At 40.4% G+C, this 24586-nt stretch overlaps 1 protein-coding gene across 10 annotated transcripts in view; it reads left to right on the top strand.

The window, feature by feature from the left end:
- The window catches only part of LOC122566239 (guanine nucleotide-releasing factor 2), a 61814-nt gene that overhangs the window by 149 nt on the left and 37079 nt on the right, over positions 1-24586 (top strand). Inside the window, exon 1 of one of the 10 annotated variants that reach the window (XM_043723210.1) lies at positions 4282-4402. The exons of 2 other annotated variants lie outside the window; for them this stretch is intronic. In XM_043723210.1, the coding sequence (XP_043579145.1) occupies positions 4375-4402 (28 nt within the window). In that variant the 5' untranslated portion in view covers positions 4282-4374. Of the gene's footprint in view, positions 1-4281; positions 4403-14961; positions 15457-24586 lie in introns of those variants that run through there. 7 more of the 10 variants (XM_043723211.1, XM_043723208.1, XM_043723204.1 and 4 more) reach the window with 7 other exon arrangements.

Here is a 24586-nt window from a genome sequence, read left to right as displayed (position 1 = left end):
ACTATGACCTACGATCAAAGAGAACGTATGTAAGTATGTAAGTATAGGATGTTCTGCAACAACGACGGAACCCGGCCGTCGTCGCCGTTCTTCTTTTTCTCCCTTGTCAGTCAAATTCTTACTGGTTTACGTGCGTGTCACAAGAATTTCTCACAGCTTAACACCCTCGAACGCCGCTATAGTCACTGCCGCGTTAATCTAAATATTAGCAGTGCAATCGTTCACGGACGCTACCGGACGCGAAACGTCAAAAGCATATGCGTTAGCACGCTTCTTCTATCGTTTCTCTTTCTCCCTTCTATCTTTCTTTCTTCTCCACGTTGCGTGTCACATTGCTACAGGTGCCCGTTTCATTACAATTGGCGATTACAACGGGCATCTTTCTGAAACGTGGGTAATGTACCTTTCGACAAACATCGCGCTCAGCGAATGTCACTTATAAACGAAGGAAGGGTAACTGCGCCCGGTAAACGCGTTTACAACTTCACCTTTCGTTCGACTCATCAACATCGCATCGCTCTAATCTCAAAGATTCCATTTTTCATACGAAACTAACGAAACTAACGAAATTTGTTCCCCGCGTTCGAATCTATAAATGGAAATTGCATATCGTATCGTCGTTCGAAGGAATACGGTACACATGTTTGAAACTGCATCTGAAAGGACTAATGTTGGCCGATGATGCGAAAGTGAAGGAAGAGCCGCACGAAGAGTGGAAAGAATGGCACGAGAGGTGGTAGCTTGTTGTTGATTTTCTTCCTCCTCTCCTAGTCTTTTTCTCCCTCTCCTAGTCCATAGGGCCGAGATTCATCCTGATGCTAGGACAATCGTTTCCTTTCTTGAAAAACGTTACGCGGCGGATGCACGACACTGGTAATAATACGCGGTCGCCTGGAGAGTGTGTCAATAAACCGTCCACGCGCCAGGGGCGAGCCCAATGTAATCCGAACAGCTGCCCGTGTCGCGAGTTTTTTTAGTTCGCGTTCGCACGCTTCAAACAAAGAGTTACATACTTACTTACATATACGTAGGTCGGCATCGAATGCGACGATATTAACATGTTCGTCGCGTACGTCTCATATTTCCGTTGGTACGCGCATCAAAAGCACATATCAATTTCGATGTCAAACTCAAACTATAGGTTTTCTCTAGGAAAACTACATACGTACATACATATGTGTCGTGATTCGATCCGATCAGCAGCGAACGTGTTAAAGCCTCGAGAAGTCAAAGTCGTAAGTTTGTATACGTTGTTTAAAAATTACACGGAACGCGTCGCGTTGCATCGAGCATGCGGCTTTTCATTTCGATTGCTCTCTGCGTGCAATTGATAGCAGTAACTATGTTGTTACGTTGCCTTTTACTATATGCACATGTTGCACGCGAATTTAATAGAAAATGGTGTGGTCAGATAATTTATAATAATTTATAACAATGGTCAGATTAAATAACGGAGGTCTATTAGAGGTTCGAGATGTTTTGAAATGTTCTCAAGCGTCCTGTAAAATTTCCGCACTATCTTGAAGGTATATTTATCTAAATGTCGAATAATATTCTTATAACAATGAGAATATAAGCGCATATTGCGTGCATATTCTAAAGGTAATTAAAATAATTAATATAACTATTGGCGTGAATGTTGATAACTTTTGAAACTGTAATTATAACACGGTATGAATATATTGTATATAAAGGGCGAACAAGTCGCAGACATTACTATTAACTTGCTTATTATTATTCGTATTATTAACACAGATTCGTTTTCTCGGACTTTTAATACTCCATCGAATCACATAGATCGGGCAAAATTTATACTGTACAAGATAAAATAGTGTGTTTGAGCACAATTGAGCAGCAATTTGAGACTTTATATTATCATAAAATGGAGATGTAAATTTCTTTCTTTCTCTTTTTAGTTGTAAATTGAACGTAATAAAATGGCCTCAGAATATCTAACGCTTTTATTTTACTATTATAATAAGCGCTACTTATCGGAATTGATATGTTCGACCACGTGGGACTGGTGACGGGTAGATATTCTTCAAGTAAAGGCAGTTTGATCAATTCGCCGGATAGCTAGCAGTAGCAACTAACTCGATATATACCCTACGTCATCTGTCGCTGGGTAATTGCGTTTAATGCGAGTTGATTTGTTCCCGGTTGAAATCGTGGTGCGTCTGTCATGTTCTGGCATGGTCTCTCGCATCTGAAAAATAAATCCGCCGAATCTATCCACAAACGGGTTACAAACGTTACGCGGAGAAAAAAGCGTCAACAAAGTTACGGTAGAATTTGATGACGAAGAATTTCATCTTGAATCGTATCAATTACTTGAGATTTGACTAATCACATTTTTCAGAAAAGTTCTATTTTTCTAGTTAAAGCTTTTTGGTAAAGGATCGAACAATGAAGCTGGACCAATCGGAAGGTGAAAGGTACCTGAACCGAAAGATCATACGAAGAATGACGACGAATAATCTTTCTTAAGACTTATATATAATATAAGAGAACAAATTATAATTCATTTCATAATTCATCGCGTATTTCACCCAGCTACCCCGATGGATTATCGCCAACGCAACGTCTCGAAAGTGTCGACCGTTTCGCGTTTACCAGTTACTACGATACTTACATCGAGAAAGAATCTCGTCACCGAGAAATGCACCGCGGACGATCGAGTTTCCTCTCGGCGGAACATCGCGCAAGCTCGCATTTCGCGAGGAATAAATACTCTCGTGGAACAATTGCCATAGCCATAGACAGAAGAACGTTGGAGATGAGGAGAAATCGTAACCCCTCGGTTATACGAACTGGACACTGCGAACTCGGTCAATAATAAATCCAAGGTTTTGCCAGGGAATTCCTGATGAAAAGCGTACTCTCGTTAAATTTCCAGCTAGACCGGCTGGTTCGTTGAAATAATTGTACGGTGTGTCGCGTAAATGCCCGCAGCCGGCGATGCTTGAGCAGATTAAACGACTTTGTCTTTGTCTGGAAAAAGAAAGGGAGGAAGGCGAGAGTGAACAAGGAAAGGTAAGAACGTGCGCTAGATCGAAGTGCGATTAAATTCTACGCGTTCTCTGGCCTTTCTCCTTTCTGCTCTGTTGACATTGTATATGCGAGGTCCAGCCGTTTTGTCAGTTACGCTCTGCCGCTGGATCTTCTCGGTGAAAACGGGACACGGGGAAATATAGGGTACGTACTCCTGGCATGTAAAAGTGCGTGTCTTACGGTTAGAAAGATGAAATTTAGGCGAAATAGTTTCCTCTTCTTTCTCCTGTTTTTCTCTCTTTTATCTGTTTCTTTTCTTCCCTTTTTCCTTTGTCACAGAGGGACGTTGTTCATAGAATAACGATAAAAACGAGACTTGTTACGTTAGATTTGTTCAATACATATCGATTCCATTTTTTTCAAATGTTTCAAATGTCTAATATTCAAATGTTTGATTATTCTGAATTTCAACTTTAGTCCGCGATATCCAGCAACATAGCAGACCACTGACTTTACGAAGTAAGTAATTCGTTAAAGAGTGACCCCTCGGCAATATCGATTATATTTCTCGAGTAAAGATAGTCAAGAAGCAAATACCGCGCGCATACATTATACCATAAACAGCTTCAGGAATAGGAAACGAATCCTATACGTTATATTAGACGCGTGTACACATGTGCATAGGCAGTTGGTCATCAACGATCGTACACAACGATAATAGGGTTTAGGATTAGATTCTTAGATGCTCGTGTTTCTCGATTCTCGATCCCATCCCCAGGTAGCTATCCTCGACGCGAGGCCACAGGGGCAAATGTTGTGGGCCTCGTACACCGCATACATCTGTATATCAAGCACCGATGCGATACAGCGTCGGGAAGAGACCGGGATCTGTAGCGTGTGCATGGTACATTCACCGGCGATTCATGAATATGCATCTGTTTTCACGTTTCGTCGAGCAAACGTGATCTCGGTACACGGATTAGAGGGGAACGTGCACGTGCGAAAACCAGTCGACGTACGTGTGTGTTACGCTTGATCCTAATTTAGGTTCTGATCCAACGGATCCCATGCGTTTTATTCTTCCGTAGGCTCTCGTTGCACGCACATAACGCACACGTTGCGTCGCATCGAGGCTACTAACTGAGCTCGATACGACACCTCCTTCGCCTTCATTCGGAAATTAATCGTCGTCATTATCGTTTCCTTATCGTTCAATATCTCCGCGTATACAGATAATCGCGAGCCTTTAAGGTAATCGTCATGGCGAAACGAACCTGAGCCAAAGAGTCTTCTTGTTCCGTGATACAACGTGTCTGCGACAAGGGATCGAGCAGGTTGAAAAGAAATTTTCCCAGCGGTAGGAAGCTTGCTGGACGAGTCACAATGGTTGTGGGATTCGTTTATAGAGAACGTAAGTTTTGCAAACGTTTTGTTGCTTTATCTTGTACACGAGATTTTAGTCGTTTCGTGAAACAATAATCGATGGTTTTGGTACGAATGTGACGATATGAATTGAAATTTTGAGAGATTCGGCCGCGTTAGAGCCATAGAAAAGCGCATACAGAGAATTCCATTAAAAAATTGTTGCGTTTAGTCGACGATAGATCCAATGTATTTAATAGGTAGCAGTATGTCCCGATACGTTAATTATTTATTTTAGTCCCGACTAAATAGTATCTTAATTTAACTTGATTTTTCCTTCTTATTATTTCAGAGTTATTAGGATATTATTAGGTGACAAATTGCGAAGAAGTTGAACGACGTTCGAGACGATAAAATATCGAGATTAAGATATCAAAGAGTATTTGGAAAGTTGTTTGACGATAAGCATTCGAGGACTTACAACTTGACAATTTATTTAAAATTTGTACGAGTATCGAGAAAGTGACATTAGCATCTGCGAATTACAATATCCTTCTTAAATCATTATATATTTTATACTACGTTTCCGGAATTAGAAACGTCAGTTAAAACGTAGGCTATTCTTATTTATCCGTAATGTACTATTTAAAGTAAGGTACAAGTACTAGCATCGAAGTATGGTGAGGAACGAGTTTTTGATAAGTTATTGGCCATTTAAATTTATATTTATGACAAAATCCTAGCTTTTATTGATTTGACACGTCACGTATACAAAATATTACCCTCCAGTTATTCGTTTCATTCGATTTTCTTGCATGTTACACGCATATATATATAAGTATGTACATGTACAATAATGATAGATTTAAAAGTCAACAATGTAAATCATTCAAGTACAACACCGTTAAGGAATTCATCGATATTGTCATATATTTCTATCAATCGTTCTCTTATCTTGCTTTTTTTCTCATTCCGTGATAGTACTATAAAAGATCATTGTCGCATTACGTGTGAATGTATTACTGGGATTACGGATAGATACTATTTATGATTAGTAGTAGATTTTCTCCATTTCTTTGAAACGATCGGGCAGCAAACATTTCACATAACTAGAGATCGTGCAATGCAAGTTTGTTAATTCGGCTATAATTCCGAGACGATCCGATATGAAATTTGAGAGTGGCGGGGAGCATGGCAAGGGAAAGGTGGCTGTAGGCTACAAATAAAAAAATCAAGCTTCGAGTGTTTATTAGTTTTCCTCAGATATTGATAAAAAAAATATTTCGATAGCATATATCGAATTCTGCCTATACATGCGTCGCTATTCAACCATCCTCGCTGCAGCAGTTGTCGATTGTCAAACAGCCGATGACTGATGACGCAGTGGCGATATCGGCTTCAGTAGCTACTGTAGCGCACCTACAATTAGGCCGCTTCTTTCTAAGCTACGTTACGTTTTAATTTCAGTGGCCGAAAAATGTTAGTTTACAATATACCGTATACATATGTTATATATATATATATTTATATTTATACAGATAATATAACACATAATAGGCCGGCGATCGGCCTCAGTTTTCAAGCTGGATTGGGTAAAAATGATGGCAAAAATGGCGGCAAAATGATCAACCATTTGATTGCTTAATCACTTTAGAGAATGTTTAAATAGAGCATGAAACGTGTGTCTTTGGGCGACCAAAGTTACAATAACCTGTTTTACGTGAAATATCCTATAGGTACTGAGATCGATATCGTTATTGTATTATATCGTATCACCGGCTATTCGACGAGTCGCCGAGATAACTGTCAACTATATATATATATATATATATAGATCAACTGTCATATATAGTATCATATATAGTATCGTATAGGCAGAATTCCATGTATGACGCCAAACATTTTTTACCAATATCTCGGAAATTAACAAATATCTGAAGTTAAAATTTTGTATGTGGGGTTCGCTACTTCTTTCTCTCTAGCTCCATCAACCCTCACAAATTTCGTGTCGATTGGCCACTGGGACGAGAGGAGTGTGGGGTTTCGGGACTTTATCCGTTAATTCTTTTAATCACCTGCAACTTTTTGTCGATGAAACTGTAGAAAAATTAATAATGCAATATAATCTTTAAGAGCGGCAACCAAAAAAAGAATAAAGAAAAGAAAATAGTGATTAGCCATAAGCCAGAGATCTTTGCTCGAAGGTAAGTGACCGATCGTTCGAAGCATGACACCTAATCAAGAGGAAAGGAAAGCTTTGACTGGAGGAAAATTATAATCTGCACGGTCGTTTTCTTACGCGAGCTAAACCAATTTATGGTGCAATGGCAATGACAATGTCCATTGCATCGTCGACGAAGACGGGAAGCAAAGAACGACGAGCGAGATGAAACGAGAAAAAGAGGAGGAAGAAAAGTAGTTCTAACCATCGCACGCTGACACAGTGCTGCAGGGGTCCGCAAATAAATTGTGCCGCCTCCTTCTCTGCTTCTCAATTCCTCGTCTCCTCTCCTCGCTCTCTCTCACTCTCTCTCTTCTCTTTTTCTTCTCTTTCTCTTGCCTTTCTCTTGCCTTTCTCTTGCCTTTCTCTTCTCTTTCTCTTCTCTTTCTCTTCTCTTTTTCTCCTCGTCCCTGCTCGGTAAAATAAAGAACGAGCGTAAGAGCGGCTGCCTATGTGCGTGGCCTTTTGTCTCGTCTCCTCTTTGTATTTTCTTGTGTCTCACTCTACCGCGCAGACCTTTGCGAGGCTAGATTGTGCACGGGCGCGCGCGCTCCTCTCTCTCTCTCTCTGTCTCTGTCTGTCTCTCTGACCCGTTAAAATAGACAAGCCTTCTTTCCCGGCCAAAGTCACAGATATTACTGGACGATCTTGCTAGTGGACGGTCCACGAGTATTAGCCGCGGTTCACCTCCGGATTCGCGTGCGACTTGCCTCTCTTTGACTCTGTCGTTTAAACTCGGACGGACCTGTTTGGAATCCGATCCGCGGACCAGATTTACGCTCGGTGCTCTTTCGTAGACGTCTCTAACGCACTCGTCTAAACGCCGAATACAACGAAACGACGACGTCGGGGAACAGTCGGTGAAGTTTTTCTGTGAGATTTTCGAGATCCTGACGAATTTCAGCGGATTGATCAATTCGGACCAGTTTTCTGTGACCGATCGCGTCAGCGCACGGTGGAAACTCAGGAACACCACGGTGGACAGATTGGAGAATCGTGTTGGCTTGGTGTGAAAATTCGTTTCAGACTGATTACCTTTGCCTAAGGATAATATATAGAGCTGAAGGTAAAAGTTCTCGATCGTTGATTGCGTTAATCGTAGAAGATGGATTACTGTCGTAAAAATGAGTTGCGTTAAACAAATCTAGAAGCTGGTATAGAAACTTGGTTGTAACAATCGTGGCGAATCCGTTTTACGTAGGTATATCGGTTTTATGTAATTGTTCGCGCTTTGGAGAAAGTGTATGGACTATTACTTGGAAAGTGAAGATTCTAATCTTCCAGAAAATACACAATGAGGAAATTTATGGAAGATGAATCGACGCGAGCAACAATCCGTGTTCAAGATAGATGCAGAGTGTCTCTAACGAGTGATTAGTTTTTTTAGTGGATATATGTATATTTGCCGTGGTGAAGTGGATCGATTCTTACCTTTTCTACGATCGTACGACTGCGTGGAAATTGATAGTTTTTGGATCGATGGAAAGTGGATAAAACGAGGTGCATTAAACATAGGAAGATTCGTGTTATCTTGCAAAAACTTTGTATTTTTACAGTTTGAAAAATGATAGAAATCAAGGTAAATGAACATCAAGATTCGTATGAAACTTAGATCAACTTTCCGTTCTCACGACTGACAAGACGGATTCGGTTATTCAGTTATTCACTAGACGTGAAAATTCCTCATCTTTAATTCGTTGATAGAAAATATAATCAGCCAATTGGTATAAACTAATCGCCAATATCACAAACATAATTCATTTAGCATAATCTTTTCGCCTTTTAATGCAACATCAAAGTCCTATTAAAAATACATTATGTTACATGTACGTTCGCAAGAACGAAAATGAAGCGACTTGATCAAAGTTGCCTTATCTTTGAAACTTTAAACTTTCAATCAACTTTAAACTTTACGGGCTAAAAGACTTCTTACTGAAACATCAAACATCGTCCACTATCGTCTGCTACTATTTATTGTTAAAAGCTTTGGAGAATTCGCCGCAATGTAAAGATCAATGGATCAATTTGTATTCGAAGATGGAGACGACACGTCTAGTAGCAATGATCAGCGGTTTAACAAAGTTTTGCAATATGAAGATTAGGCAAATTCGATACGAGCGCGACGAGTTTACCACGTGTTTACATCGAATACGGTTGAGAGCAATGTTTTTCAATTATTCGCCATACTAAAGCTTTTCATATCTCAGATTAGCTTATTAAGAAATCAATGGCAGATTTGTGAAATTGCGGTACCGATCTCCACGATAAGTACATCAGTTTTTCACGATTCACATTGCGTTCATCCAAGTTGCGTTCATCCATGGTTGATGGTGTGTAGTATAGATGTATCGCGTTACATCAGAGGCAAAGCTTGCCGAGAGCGAATCTTTAGTTGTTCCGCGATCTTTCACGAAAACGGAGCTTCGTCGAGTAATAAATCCATCGATGAGTTTCCAACTAGAAATGAACAATGTACATCGGGTCGTATAACAAGTAGCATTTCTTTTATTCTCATCTTTATCTCCTCATAGCCTTTCGTCGTGGTGAATACTAAATACATACGTAAAAACCTGCAGATAGTATTAAATATTAATATACTTTTTATAGATCTTGATAATAATCTTTGCTGATCGATCGGGGATTTTAGAACAGTCACAGATCTGGAGTTAGGCGAAAAGCACGGTTTTTCGGTTTACCGCTTCGTGGTGATTGCCAAGGATTTCAAAACTCGAGAACAGCGTGTATCGAGTTAGTCGTTGAAAGTAAAGCTGTCGATTCTTTTCCACGAACAATCGCGAATCACGTCACGATCGACGACTTGGAAGCTCTAGGATAATTCTTGTGTCTAGTTACACGAAGTAAACAATTGCTCGACGTTCCTTCTTCTTTACCTAGAAGTCATTTTTACTAAGCTGGTGTAAAGTGGATTCTCTTTAAAACCGGCTAAATCGAACTAATTCGGTGTACGACGAAGAAAATTGAGAATTTACTTTTGCTGCTTGAAAACGAAATTCTCAATGCAAGTAACGTTTATACTTAAACGTAAAAGTGTGTCGCAGTAACAACTAATGTTGATTTGTTCCATCGGAGGCTCGGTTTTACTCGTTATTCACTCGTTCGTGCAATACCTGTTTTCGAGATAAATAACGGCGGTGTTTCAAGTTGAACGATGAATGAAATGCGATGAATGAAAGTGGCATGGAACTCCGGTGTTGTTGCTTGCGAATGGATCGTAAGATTTATTTATAATGATTCTTTTTAGAGAAGATAAGGAAATTCGTACAAGTTGCCGAATAAAGTGAAAAGCATAGATAAGGCTGACATCGTTTTTCTAATTATGCTATATGGAGAGAGATTATCGCATAAATGAAATAAGGTTTGTGTGTGTACACGTTTCACTAAAAAGAACAACAACGTTTCAACGATAATATGACAATTCATTGAACGGGTTAAGTGATCTCATGATCAGAATAGCGAGAAAGAAGAAATATGCAAGAAGAATATATATATATATTTAACATAGAGCCGCGTAAAAAACGTTGGTCACAGTTAAAGTTTACTAGCGCGTCGCGTGAATGTTTTTAATCAAATACTTGGACGAAAATTCCGCTTTATATTTAATAGTTAATCTTGGTTGTTTTACCTCGTTCGGGTTCCGCGAGTAATCGAGACTATATTTTAATACGATCACAGCTTATTCATTCCACCATTTCGTCAAGCCTTTCTTACTATTTCTCTCTAAATAAATAATACGAATCAATGGATAAAAAAGTCAGTCTCAAAGTGAATCGTCTCAATTCGTCATCGATGCTCCTCGAAACGGAACTTTTTGAAAACAGTGCAAAAACATTTTATAGTATAAAATATAAAATTCAATTTATCGTACTGAACGATTAAACAGAGCGAATGTTCTATACTACATTGTAGTTACAAAACGGTGATAAATATAATTCTCGATCATTTAAAGAAATACTGTCCGCCTCGCTTGTTAACATTTATACATGTATTTTAATATCCAATAAGTGAAAAGTTAAAACTAATTGTTTCTTTATGGACTTGATAAATTCGCCCTTGAAATGATTGGACATTTCGCTGGCCTTCCTTTCGAAATACTTAATCGTTAATTCCCGAATTTATACACCGTCGTTTACTCATTGCCGGCATTTACAATTCGAGCGGTTCGAGCGGTTCCAGCGGTTCGAGTAAATTCGGCATTGTGACGACACGAGGTCGCGTCGCACAGATTTTTAACGCGCAAAGATCTCGCTTACGTTAGAGCTCGCTCGCGAAAATGTCACGACATGTACACAAGCAAGCTGAAGCAGTCGTACGCTCCGATCAACCGATATCGTCGAATCCTCCACCCGTTTCGTTTCGTTTCGTTTCGTTTCGCTGAGATCGAGCGTGTTTTTCCGCAAAGTGGCGATTAAAAGATCTACGCGATGCTCTTGACGACCTAGATCGCGACACGTCAGACGATCTGGAGCAAACGGCGCATAGATGCTGCGTAATAAACGATCAAGGCCCGATTAGTTAGCTGAATAGGAGCCGGCACAGCGACCGATATGCGTTTTAATCCGTGTGAACGACGTTCTGCGGTCAAAGATGATGACGACAAGCGACATCGAAGCGATTACTTTTCATTCTTTGAACAATTAAACAGCAATCCACTTGGAAACTTTGGAAATAATTCGTTCATTTAGAAGGTAAACCAACGAAATAATGAATTAAAGAGAAACATTTTTCCCGGCCGAGATAATTTAATATTTCAAACATTGCGACAAAGATGATTAACCGATGAAACGAAATAATCGTATCAACAGCAGAGTCAAACTATTTAATTACTATACAACTAATAGATTCTATATGCAATATGGAAGTTTTATGTCGTTAGTTTAGTCGTTAGTAATATTCTGTCATTGGCCGTTTCTTAATCGTGCAATCCAATGAAATTTAATTAGAAGGAATAAAATTTAACTCAATTAATCGGGCGTAAACGGATTAAAGAAAGATCAGAGGACGAAAAAAAAACACGAGGGGCAGATGGAAGGAAATAAAGAACCAGTCCATGATGATAAACTCTTATGCTCGATTCGCCCGATTTTATTTTTCGTTCGCTGGTTAGCATTAAAAAGTCCTATCGATCTTGACGTTCGACGTCAAACGCAAGAGAAAATCGCGCGAATTACACCAAATTGACCGTCCAATTCGAAAAATAATGCAAAGCCTTAGACGTGACAGGAAGCCGAGTATAACTGGGTCGCAAGTTCATCATTGCTAATTACGATTATTATTAATCAGGAAATTTCGGTCCGTCGCGAAATTCCCGCGGCTTTGCATAATTACAAGGCTGTCGAAGACTATGCTAAATAATTGCACCGGTTTGTTGTCAAGATTGTCCTTGGGGTTAGGTTAGGACGTTGGTACTTTTCCAAAGTCGGCTAATTTGCTGTTATTTGACGACGTACTGCTAAGAGAGGACCGTTGATCGTGGTTCTATCGTGCTTCGGACGTTTCTCTAAACGTTCATGTTTAGAGGTGACATTACTTTAACACTTTCAATACAGATTCAGCCTTCTTACATTTATAGACCAGATATTTTGCATATCTATTTAGTAGCACGGCTCCTCCAAATAACAGAAATTTATTTTTATCGACGGGATTAACCGCGTTCAAAGAATATGTTGTATTTTTAGAAATAAATCTTTCTCTTTTTCTCTTTCATTTATCCGAAATGACAGCTATAAACATACAAATATTAGATATACGAGACATTTTATGTGCTTTTAGTTAGGAATATTGAGGATAAAAATCAGTTTTCGACCAATCCTAAACATAAAACATGCTGCAAACAGAGAATAAGTAAGTTTTAGGCTATATCCTATAGGCTATATTCACGATACATCACCTGTGCATACCAAAGCGGTTAATTTAACTGGAGTTAACTTAATATATATATATATATATATCATATATACTTTATACATACATATATCCACTGTATCACCCGTTTTTTTTTCTTTTTACGGTTCGTTTCACCCTTATTTCGCCAATAGGTTACCTAACGACGTTACCTAACCACGTTTCATTTCTTCGACAAAGGTTTGAAGTCGTTGCCTCGTATGTATAAATTTGGCCAGAAAACTCGATAATTTAACGAGAGCAAGTAAGCCAGAAAAACTTGGTCCTTGTGTTCAGTCCAGCGTGGAACTAGTTACGTTACACGATTGACCTCCTGGTCTTGTATCGAATCATAGTGAAATCAGTAAAGGAAAAGCAGTAAAAAGCGATGGTGGAATCGCGATCAGGGCGGTTGGAAGGTGGAGAAAAGGTCGACTTGCCGCTCCAGCAACCGCGGATCGTTTGTCGTGAAAACTGACGGAACCTCCGTCCAAGTATCTCGCCGCTTCACATTATTTATGTACTACGTATTACGTATAGCGCGGCTCTTGATCGATGCATTCTTATCAACCAGTAACTCCATTAAACTCGATCCAGTTTGATCAAGCTTCATAATCAATATGATCAAGATCATATGGTTTAACGAGTGTTTCTTATAACATATTCATTATTTTTACCCTTACGATGAAATATTTTACCGCTTTATCAGAAGATTTTCGACTTGTTTAGTTAGAGTTTGAGTTCTTATTGATTTTTGAAGGTGACTAAAGAATTGGAAGGATAAGTTTCGTTTGGAATTGCAAAGTAATTAGAAATTTAGAACTTTGTTTTACGTTGGCAGATTTTCATCCTAAATATCTATCTTTCACAGTGTTTGTAACGCATCTTGTATTAACGTAGCAGATTCAAACGTTTCCTACTATCGTTATAGAATTTAAACGGGTAGTGGGTTATATTTCACAGTTTATCAGGCAACGCGGTTACATTGATCTGCTCGGTCTAGAAAAAGGAAAAAACAAAAAAGAAAAAAAAAAGAGCATCGATACTTTCTGCAAATTAGAAACCCAATGCTTTTTTATCGCGTAGCATAATTGCACTTAACGCGGTATTGAATTTTTCATTTTTTTGCCATTGAGACATCTCCTAGCATTAAGGACATTCGTTTTACACCAGAACTTGCCTCGGCTTTCGTCTTTTACCAACATGAACGTTGAACCAAATAAATATATCAAAAAAAAAAAATAATAATAATTATACATACGCATAATTTCGAGTTGTTTCATCGATGGATCGCACGAAATAATTTGATGCTGTCGGTAGTAGCAGGCGTTGCACCATTGAATTTTATATTATTGCATTTACACGATGATAGCATAGAGCAAACGGTAATGTATCTACGAGGTTGCATGAAAAACTAGGAAGCGCGGTAAGAAATCGTAACGGAACATCCGTCGCGTTAAAATAGACATCCCGGAATTCGAATGCGCCTCGGTACATACTCCACTTTGCTATATACATATATATATATACATATGTGCTCGAGACCGCTAAATGTAACATAGTACGTATATTTAGGCCCGATACTGTCATCGGTGTGGCTCGATTTAAATATTTCAGCTTTTCTAGCTGTATCGTTTCACCAAGCACAGTGGAATCTCCGTTCGAATTCGTTGGAATCCTTACCGTTCGTACGTTTTACTCGTAAACTACAAACATCTAACATTTACTTTGATTTACTTGCACGATAAAATGATAAAATACGACCAGACATGTTAGAATTACGAAATGAAACATTTCAAAATAGGAGATTTCAAGATTCATTCGTTTCCTATTTTCACCACATATACCATACCATACAGCGAGCTTGGAAATTCCCTATTAACCGTTGTGCGAATTACTCTAAATCCTAAATAATCGCATTTCTTCAAGCACGACCATATCTTAAAATTATATCGCTTATCGTCAATTATAAATTATCCGCCACTCGTTGTCAGCGTAGAATTAAAGTTCAAGAAACGGTGTATCGTCGCCCGGTGTTATCTGTTTACGGTATACAGCATGAACTTGTAGTCACTTGCTAAATATACCTACTATTCGTGAGATCATGCGTGTATAATTACATACGGGTGTTTCTTAATATGCTTGAGAAACGTTGCTGTTGTTCGACGATAGTGATCATCGATAACTATAGTCTGGTACTACCGTTCTATACCGTATGCGTGTGTGTCTGTTGAAAGAACGGATCATCGAGCTGTTTTTGCGTTAAATCGAACGAATTCGTGGTACAACGTGCTATGCGATAGAATGAGAAATAAAAAAAAAGAGCCGTCTACGATATATATTCTTCGCGTGCTACTTGGTATATTTATCGCGGTGCTGCTTCGCTTTATCGCTTTTACCATTGCGTCGTTATCAAGCAATTCATTCTTATAGCCAGTGGTGATTAGCTGTTAACGCTTTCGTTCCAACGAAAAATTAATAAATCTCCGTTGAAATCAATGAAACGTTCTTCCTTTGTTTACGAAAAGACAAATGCTCAAATGTTAATAGCGGCAGTGGTAAATAAAGAATCTGTGTAAACAACAATTTCAAGAAAAGAAAAGAAAACTACGATCAACAAATCTCCAATTCGCTGATAACTCGATCCAGTTACCCATCAAATTGTGCAATGTGCTTTATCGTTGGTACAATATACAGAAAAAGGATTGTGCTCGAAAAACCCAGTGAAACAATGAACACCGATTGTGATCCGTGTTACGGGGATCCATCGTGGTTCTTGGTGGAATAGCTTCTTAAAATGCCACAGTACGACGACAGCTTCCTCGACTCGCCGATCTTCCGCCGACGCACACGTAGCTATGCGGTGCAGAAGGGGTTCGTACCGAAGTCGAAGAGCTTCATCGCTGCCACGCCTCTGCTGTTGGCCGTGACCAATCACGCCAAGACCCTTTCCGGTTCCATATCGACCTGCAGCTTGAAAGGTAATTGGAAAAAAGAAATTCAGGTTAAGGGCATGATATATTCCGTGTTGTGGTTGGCCGAACGAGTCGAATGTTTAAAAGAACCGTCGTCGCAGTCAAGAGAGAACATTCCCCGTTGTTGATTTCTTTGTTGCTCGAGGAAATTTAGTCACGCGGTTGTGCTTAAAAACCCGGTTTCCCGTCCTCATCGAATACGCTCGAATTACGTTCAAGATTACGCCCAAGATCACGTACAAGTTTACCCTGCTTTAGTTGCATCTACCGCGCTATCTAATTTTGTTCAAGGCAAAGTCAACCGTTGCCGTTGTATCGCGTACCGTCGCGTCATCCAGGACAATTGAATACAACAGGATGCATTCTTCGCGGAATATTCACCGGCCAAACGCTATCGACGTTTCCGGAATATCTGTTAGAGTAATTAAACTTGGGATAACCGCGTTATAGAAGCGAGTTTCGCCGCACTAAATATGCCACAGCCACGCTCCTGCTGTCAATCATATTAAGCACTGTCGGTAGCCACCTTCAGCTATTAACGCCTCCACGGTCCGTGGTGTACGGTGTATACACCGATGTATCGTACACCATCGTGCTCCACCCCCTACGGCCGTGCATAAGGTATACACAAGCCAGTGATTTCCCCCTGGGCTAGCGGTGCGCTACAAATTGCTGCGTTCTCGCGCCCCGCTCTCTACCATTGGGAAACCATATTCGAACAACGTGATTTTAAACTCGGCACGAACATGTAAACAGAACGTTTTCCGTTTGCTCGACGTTTAGCGGCTGACGGCTGATTCTTGACTTTTTAGACTAAGTGTTTCTTTCGATCGAGATGCAACAAGATCACTTTGGAAATTATGGAAATTTCTCTGTATAAAGTGTATAAAAGTAGAGTACGATTAGACCATGAGACTTTCAAACTTGAGCTATTATCGTCACCTAGAAACGCAAGTCAGATTCCGTGAATACCGTTCTCCTGCGGGAAATGCCGGGAAATGGCGGGAAATATCGGGAAATATCGTGAAATATCGTCCTTTCATGGAAACGGAGAGACTTGCACGGATTCGTTCGTAAATACGCGATATTACGCAGATTATTATGCGAACCGCAACGTTTACTCCTGCCTGTAAACAAATACGCACGAGAGGGTGCAACATTAATAAACACGAGCCACGACGCACGGTAATTAGTGCAATGATAAAGTTTGCCGATGCCCAGCCGAAAATTAAACCGAACTGACCGTAGTTGATTTTGAAAGCCGGCGGAACGCGATGCGATTATTTGCGGGTCACGCACTGTTTAAGCGGATTCAATGCGCGAACGGGCGTGTATTGCGAGATTTGAATAGGATGAATTGCAAGTTCGAATTAAGTCTCGAATACGGTTGTGATACAGGCGAAACGTCGATTGTCCAAAGTCCGAAATTAACGCGTGAATATCATGCTTTCAACCTAGTCCGATATCTGAAATATAATAAAGCATTTTGAAATTGCCCAGCCTATTCTTAGATCCATCTTATTTCTTCCTATATGTCTATTTTCACTTTCCCTACGACGTTACTACGATTACCTACGATTAGTTTACTATCTGAATAAGAAACGGTTAATACAATACTATACGCGCTTCATCTCGCGCGTTTCATTTACGTACACGCAACTACACGAATGCAGCAGATTCTGCAAAAATAGTATCGGCAGATACTGCATCGCGTCGCTTCTTTTTCAGTTACTGCTACTAATTCAGCTACTAATTCTAAAAATAGAAATTGAAAAATGCCATAAACAAAAAGAACAAATAACACGAGGACATAGGATGAAATTATTATTATTATAGGTGAATTTTCGCACGTTCGCGGGCAAACGCGATCTCGGAGAAACGCGTCAACGAAAGTCGTAAATTCCCGTTACGATTGACTAATCGACGCCACGAATCGTACGATCCCTTATTTCTTGTGGGGTAATAAGGGTGATTAATTGAAATAACGCTGCGTTTAACAGGTACTATATATTTAATCGATCCAACAACTTCGGTGTTACACAATAGTGAATGTTTGACCGTACAACGACGAGTTAGTACGACCTAAGACTCTTTGCGTGTCGTTTCGTATGATGATATCGACAGACTCTATTCGCGGGAGATCGACCGAACGCTTATTGACGACTTGAAGACTTGATCGAGAGTTGATCGAGAGTTGGTGACGACTTGACCGAAAGAGTAGAACTGCCCTTGTGGTGTCTCGGAGGAAAGCTTGGTGTGGGTGTGCCCTTTGACCGAAGAACGCGGATTCGTTGTTCACACTTTTCGTCCAGAAAGTGAGGGTAACGATCCGCGATGCCGATTGATTATGATCCATTCTGATGAACAGGATATGCAGAAGTCTCCCACCAACGTAGAGCGGGGGTGGACTTTGTTCCTGACGAAAAAACAGCCTTTTCCGATGGACATGTGTTAGCTTTCCCTGTCTGGTGACTGTCTGCTTTCTCCGTGATTCTTAAGAGCGCCTAATAAACTCAAGGACTTTTCCAAGATCCAGCCATAAACTGAAAATATATCTAGAATTAGAAAATTCTCCAGACATGCAGTTTGACTGGCAAACATGTGTGGAAACAATGAAGCTAAAAGTTAACGTTTTATGGTGGGTCCGAGGGTCTATTGAGAATCGGGAAGACTGTAGGTTGGCCGTTGGCTGTCAGGTAGCGAGGGCTGGCGTGCAGATGTCCCACGCGACGTAACAATAGGATACGCTACGGTTTAGCATGATAAAAGATTATACGTACGATTTGTATTTTTAATAGTAAATAGTTTTACGTCGAATTAGTTTAGCATTAATTTGTACATATTCGTAGGTAATATGGTTTTATCAAGACGCTTTTCCTATATTCAAGTTTATCCCGCTGTCTCTTCTGAAATGAATCTACTTTCCTAGAGAAAGAAGCGATCCTACTCGTTGCAGCCAATGCAACTCTCACGAGTAGGCATTTTCTATTTGAAATACTAATCGTGGACGTTTTGGAAGAAAGCTAAATTCCTTTTAACGGGGCTACATAAAATCTATTTTAGGAATGGTGGTTTCACCTTGGAAAATAAAGAGAACCCTACAAGCCGGGTCATTCTCGTTACGGATTATCCAGAGCTGGTCCCATTTAGAAAATTGCACTACCATTAATTGAGAATAATTTCACACGATACCTGAAACATTTATTACAATATCGAAATATTTAATCGATATTTCGCGGGATGTGAGAGATATCGTCGCTTCGATACCTTCGTTAATAATGGATTCACCATTGTCGTAAAACGTTTACCGTACAACTTTTAATGAGAAAGATGCCGAATTACAGGAAATTACGAAATTTCAACATAAAAGTATTTTAAACGAGATAACAATGAATCAGTTTGGAAACAGGGCATAGACCGAAAAAAGACGATCGAAAAATCGGCCTCTTCCATTTCTCTGGTTCGTCGTCTAGTTCAGCTTCTAATTCAGGCCGAGTAAACTTGTTCCGTTCGATCGCATTTTCTTGCTCACGTCGTTACGAACCATGCGTTTTTCTTCTACACGAGCATGTAACGCATCAAGCAAGCTTGTTTTACGGGGGTAGCCCTACACGCCGCGCCGCAGGGTGTAAACCACTGCCTGCTTTCATCAAGACGTTATAGAAGAGTCCTCTTGGCCAGAGTTTTCAATTACTTTTGCTCCAGGCTCGCTCGCTCTCCCCTTCTAGTACCCGTCGATCCTCGATAGACGAAAGCCTCGGAACTAGTACTTTGTGAACAAGCCGTCACATATTCAGCTTCGCGATATAAGTCTCTTTCAATGAACCTTACTGTCCTTACTTTTACTTCTTTTTCTCTTTTTAAATACACTTTCTTCTTGCTACCATATATCTTTTTTCTTTCCCTTGCCCATTTCCTATCTGTTTCTTTCCCTTACATACATATCAGATATATGTAGAACATACACTGATTTCCTATGTAATATCTTCCTTTATCCAATGATTCCGTATTTTATTCAAGAGATATGTTTAAAAAATGGCTGTAATTGGTATATGTTAAGACAATAAATTATTACACAATTTCGTTCGCTGACATTTATTATATCGTACTGTATTTAATTTCCATACAAAGCAAAGATCGATAATTTTAAGTATAAAAACTATTTATCAACGATAAATAGAAATTACGTAAACAACGTATGATCCGCTGAAAATTGCCCAACGAAACAGACGCGACGAATATCATACCGTTCGTAGACGGAGAACAATGGCGCACGCTGTTGACAAGCGAGCAATCGAATCTCGTTATTGGCACGCGCAGTACGAAAGAGAAAGCAGTCGACCGTTTAATCGTTTAACGTACATTGTGTTTCGCGGTAAGGGCGAACTTGACGTTGTCATTAGAACGACACGCCGCGGCCGTATACTTATTCGGCAAGTTTGGCCAGTAAATCTCAAGACACACGGATCGGCGTAACTCTTTACATAGCTTTCTTCTCGGTAGTCAAAAATTACAAGAGATCCGCTTTCCGCGAGAGAAAACAGTTCAACGTCAACGCAACGATAATTTTCCAGCGAGAAGAGGAGAATATGCATCGCTGTTTGGCAAAGTGCATTTACACTTCTCCACGGGGTTTCGGCGGTTTCGGCGGTTTCGGGGGGTTCGGGAACGTGCCAGGGGGAATAGCTTCGACGACAGTTCGTACGTACGGTAGGGTCGCGAGGCTGTTCGCTTCTGCCTATAAACTATCTGAATCTATGTACACACGTATATAATATGTAGAAGGTGGAACAGCGAAGAGGTCGTTCGCGAAATACTTCTCCATCTCAAAGTAATCTCTTCTCCCCTCTGTCGTTGTAACAGTTAAGTAATTTAAGTAATACGCGATGAAAATTTACTCGAGAAAGATGACCAAATTTGTTAAATTTTTAGCCTTCTTAAATAATGCATACGCACAGAACGTTGAAAAATTAGTATTTCTCCGAATTTCAGATAGAATTGACAAGTTTGAACGTTAATTAAGTTTGCGATATAACGCGCAATAACACACTTGGCAACCAATCGACATACCAATTTTTCTTTATTTATAAGAATTTACTGCATCTTATATTGCCACGCCCAATCTACATCCACATCCTTTCCTTAAATTTGTTATTACATATATTTTAACTAGAGTTTCATTCAAAGAGAATTTCGCCGATGCTCTCTACTTACCTCCAAGTAATGCCATTACCTCGTAATGCCATTCTACGCATTACATTGAACACGCGAATACCTACTCCTTTCACCTATTCTACACGTTTTACACGTTCTGTATTCTCAACTGTGATCAAGTTATTAACGAACCAACGAGAGGAAAATTAAGAAGACTAAAGAAAAGGTAAACGGAGAACAATATCGCTGGACCCTTAATGGTATTCGCGTATCGCCTGAACAATTTCGCAACGCGATAAAAGGGTCAGCGATTTTAGGTGACAGTAGTTATCGCTGTATATCACGGTCTGTAGGTCACCGTAAACCGTAGGGTATTAGGACGCTGTTTAATGGTTAAAGAAACGCGAAATTCCTTGTTGGGGTTTGGAGAGATGAAGCGAGACCGTGGAACAGGGCCGTGTTGGCGGTAGAAATAAATGGAAAAGGGAGTTAGGCAACCTCCGTGTCCTTTTTACTATTTCCTCTTGTCTCTTACCCATTTCTCCCCATTGTAGGTCATTTCTCTGTCCCTCTCTCCCTCCTCCCCCTCTCTCCTTCTCTCTTTGTGTCCTCTCCCCAACTAGCTTTTCAAAACCTTGCGTTTTCTCCTGTTTTCTATCCTTCATCAACGTTAAACGTGCTCGGTTCATCACGTTGTCGATTCTCACTCATGCAGGAACTTTCAGCCAAGTGAATTTTGCTCTACTGGTCGCGGAATGTAGACGCTGATAGAGCGGCCCACGGGCCGAGACCGGTCTTCCAAGTCGGAGAAGGAAGGCGAAAGAAGATGAAACCATGGACCGGTTCCATCCTACCTTCTATGCTCGATTTTTTTCATCGCGTCTCACTGCTGCGGATCCTATGGTTACTCGTGGAAGCTTAGGAACGTCTCGGTGAAACATCGGAGAAATCGTTATTCGCTGGGACTAATTAAAAGTTTCTTCCAACAGTCGACGAGAGGATGAAGGGAAAAGAAAAAAGAAAAGTTACGTGTTGAAACGAACGGCGTGTTGCTCGTTAAAAAATGCCGGGCGAACATCAGGCTGGAGATGGGCGATGGTTGGTTGGCCCGTGGGGACTGTATCAAAGAGGCGCGAGAAAGAAAAATATCAGGGAACGTGTGTCGTCGCGTCGTGGCAAGATCGTGCGCTGGCATCTCATTAGTCCGCGAATCCTCCGCGCTAATGAGATTAATTATCGCAGAGCTGTCGGGTCTCTCTCTCTCTCTCTCTCTCTCTCTCTCCCCCCTTCTCTCCCTCTCTCTTTTTGTCTCTGTCTCGATTTCACGCAGAAGGAACGCGAGGAGCAATCGGCTTGCTAAAGAAAGAGAAAAAAGAAGAATCGTGACAAACAATCGCGGCACATGCCGTTCGATGGTATGTACACGCGACGCACTAATTTCACGAGAGACTCGTTAATTGTTCGCGGTGTTGCTCCTCCCTCGTCTTGCTCGATCTGTGACACGCAGCCGGGAATTTAACGCAAAGATTCGATTCGATGGGTTGAGCTCCTTTTCATTTTTCTTCTTTTAATAGTGATTTTGCTCGTTGTCCGACGATAGCAACGATGTCTAATTGCAGGTACTAGCGATAATTATACGCGTTGTCCAAACTAGATATTTCGATGACGGACGATCATTCGGAATCACGAAAGCAACGATTCTTAACAAGAATCAGATAAAGATCAAAGTAAATAGGAGCTTGGGAATTTATTTACAAAATGCCATAGGTAAATATACATCTTTTGCGAGACAATACACTTTTCAATGAATTTAAATTCGCGTTCTTCGTTGAGGTCCTCGATCGTCGCATTTCAAACCAACCAAAGTACGAGATCCTTGATGGTCCTTCGGTCTATCGTGTTTAATCGGTCGAGTCAAATCCGCTTAATTCGAACCACGATAAAATCCATCACGAGCGAAGAATGTTATCGGGAATGTTCGATAATCGATAGGTAGCCGATCGACGAAGGGCATAGTTGGCATTCGCAGGTGCGGATTGTTCTGGAATATTACGTTTGCCCCTGTGGCTCTGTATCTATACGATGATCGGTAATGACAGTGACCTCAGGGGTTCTGAACCCGGGCGGATTTGAATAATTTCTGCGATTGAATCGTGGCGCGCCACCGCGACGTATCAGAAACTCTGTCTTTAAAACGCATCGGGGAAGAAGCGAATAAACGACTGCCGATTAATCGGCCGTTTCTCCCATTACACAATCCTTGCTGAATCGTGCAACGAATGAATTTTTAATTTCGACTCGGTCGGCGATCGATCGATCAACGATCGCATTTCGTTGGACTTTTATTTTTAGTATCCTATATCGGTGAATTTATAATAATGAAATTTGATTTTTCAGCACGGTGTAATTATGTTTTATGATAGAATTTGTGTAGAATAGGTTTTGGCATGTTACTACGAGATGCTCTGTTGTCAGTTGGAAAATTCGAACGAAAAGACGTACGTAATCGTATTCTAGAGGAGACGCTTTGACATTGCGGCGTTAAAAAAGAAAATGAAAAACGAGAAGAGAGTGGGAAAGAGAAAGAGAGCGGTCTCTAGTTGAGCCGTGGTGTCGCGTCGGCGCGATAAACTATACATTGCTTGTATAAGTAACAGGCCTTAGGACTTGAGACTTGGAACGGCTACAGACGGATCGACTGTAGGCGGTCGACTGGCGAGAAATTTGACCAAGTCGCTTCGTGTAACTGCAAATTTACTCGACTAGCTAAATCGACGGTTCGACTAACTTTCTGGCCAACTGGGGCCAGAAAATTGCTTGCCAGTCAACCACTTGGTCGACCGTTGGATTCGGTAGCCGATCGAACACAACTTTCTACCAACCTACACAACTACATTTTTATGTTCGCACACGAAAACTTTACCTGCCAAACGACCCTGAGTCGTTAAGCTTAGTCGAGCAAATTTGCATTCACTATTTACACAAAGCGCAATTTAGACGCCGCGCCGCCGGGATTGCAGAGGGCAGGTGAGCAATGTATTTGCACCTTCCGAGGATGCCTTCTTCCGTATTTTCCTGATGAACGATGACGAATGTAAAAAGGCAACCGCAAAAATTTTACCCAGAACATATTAGCGCCAATAACATATAAAAAATACGTATTAACAGTTGGAAAATTGAGGAAAATTTCCTATTTTACTTTATTCGTATCGTAATAGAAAAGATTGGCTTAAATGGCGATAACATTGTGCCTGTGAAATGGTACAATATAATTGAATTTTCGAGCTTATGAAAATTGCAAATGACTTTAGGCGCGTAAAGGAGAAAATTAGTTTACGTACATGTGCATACATACGTATGTCCATAGTATAGTTGGTGTACTTGTTATACTTGTGTGTGTGTGTGTGTGTGTGTGTGTGTATGCATGTGCACACACAGTTTGCGATATAAAAATGCAGCAGAGATATTGGTGATAAGCATCATATTACGATAAGCACGTAAAGAAGATAAGAAAATGCTACAGTTCGTTCAGCCGCTTGGATACGGGGCGTAACTACATCTACCAATTGGTATTGTGATTCATATTCGCAGAATGATAACGTTGAGATTCTACCAAGGCACAATTACGAGGATTTACGATCCTGCGCTTATATTCCTCGCGATTATCATGCGACAATTCGGACTTTTCGAAACTGAACAAAATAATCTAATCGTTTAAGTAATCTCAACGATCGTTTATATCGTTTATTCGTTATATCATTTATCAAGGATAGCGTTAGTGGATTTATCGGCAATAAATAAGGAGCGTATACAGCTAACAAGGCTACGAAACGAAATGAATTTTTGTTACAGGATGTTGGAAACTATCTGTTAATTACAAACCCCTATCCTGGGTTACACAAGCTCTTTTACGACACGGTATGATGCCAAGTTGTCAAACCTATCTTACGGATATTCTACGCATCGATATCGATCGCTAAAA

Source organism: Bombus pyrosoma, linkage group LG3 (assembly GCF_014825855.1).
Source record: "Bombus pyrosoma isolate SC7728 linkage group LG3, ASM1482585v1, whole genome shotgun sequence".
Lineage (NCBI taxonomy): Eukaryota > Metazoa > Arthropoda > Insecta > Hymenoptera > Apidae > Bombus > Bombus pyrosoma.
Note: the sequence above shows the minus strand (reverse complement) of the source record. Positions and strands in the feature narration are given on the sequence as shown.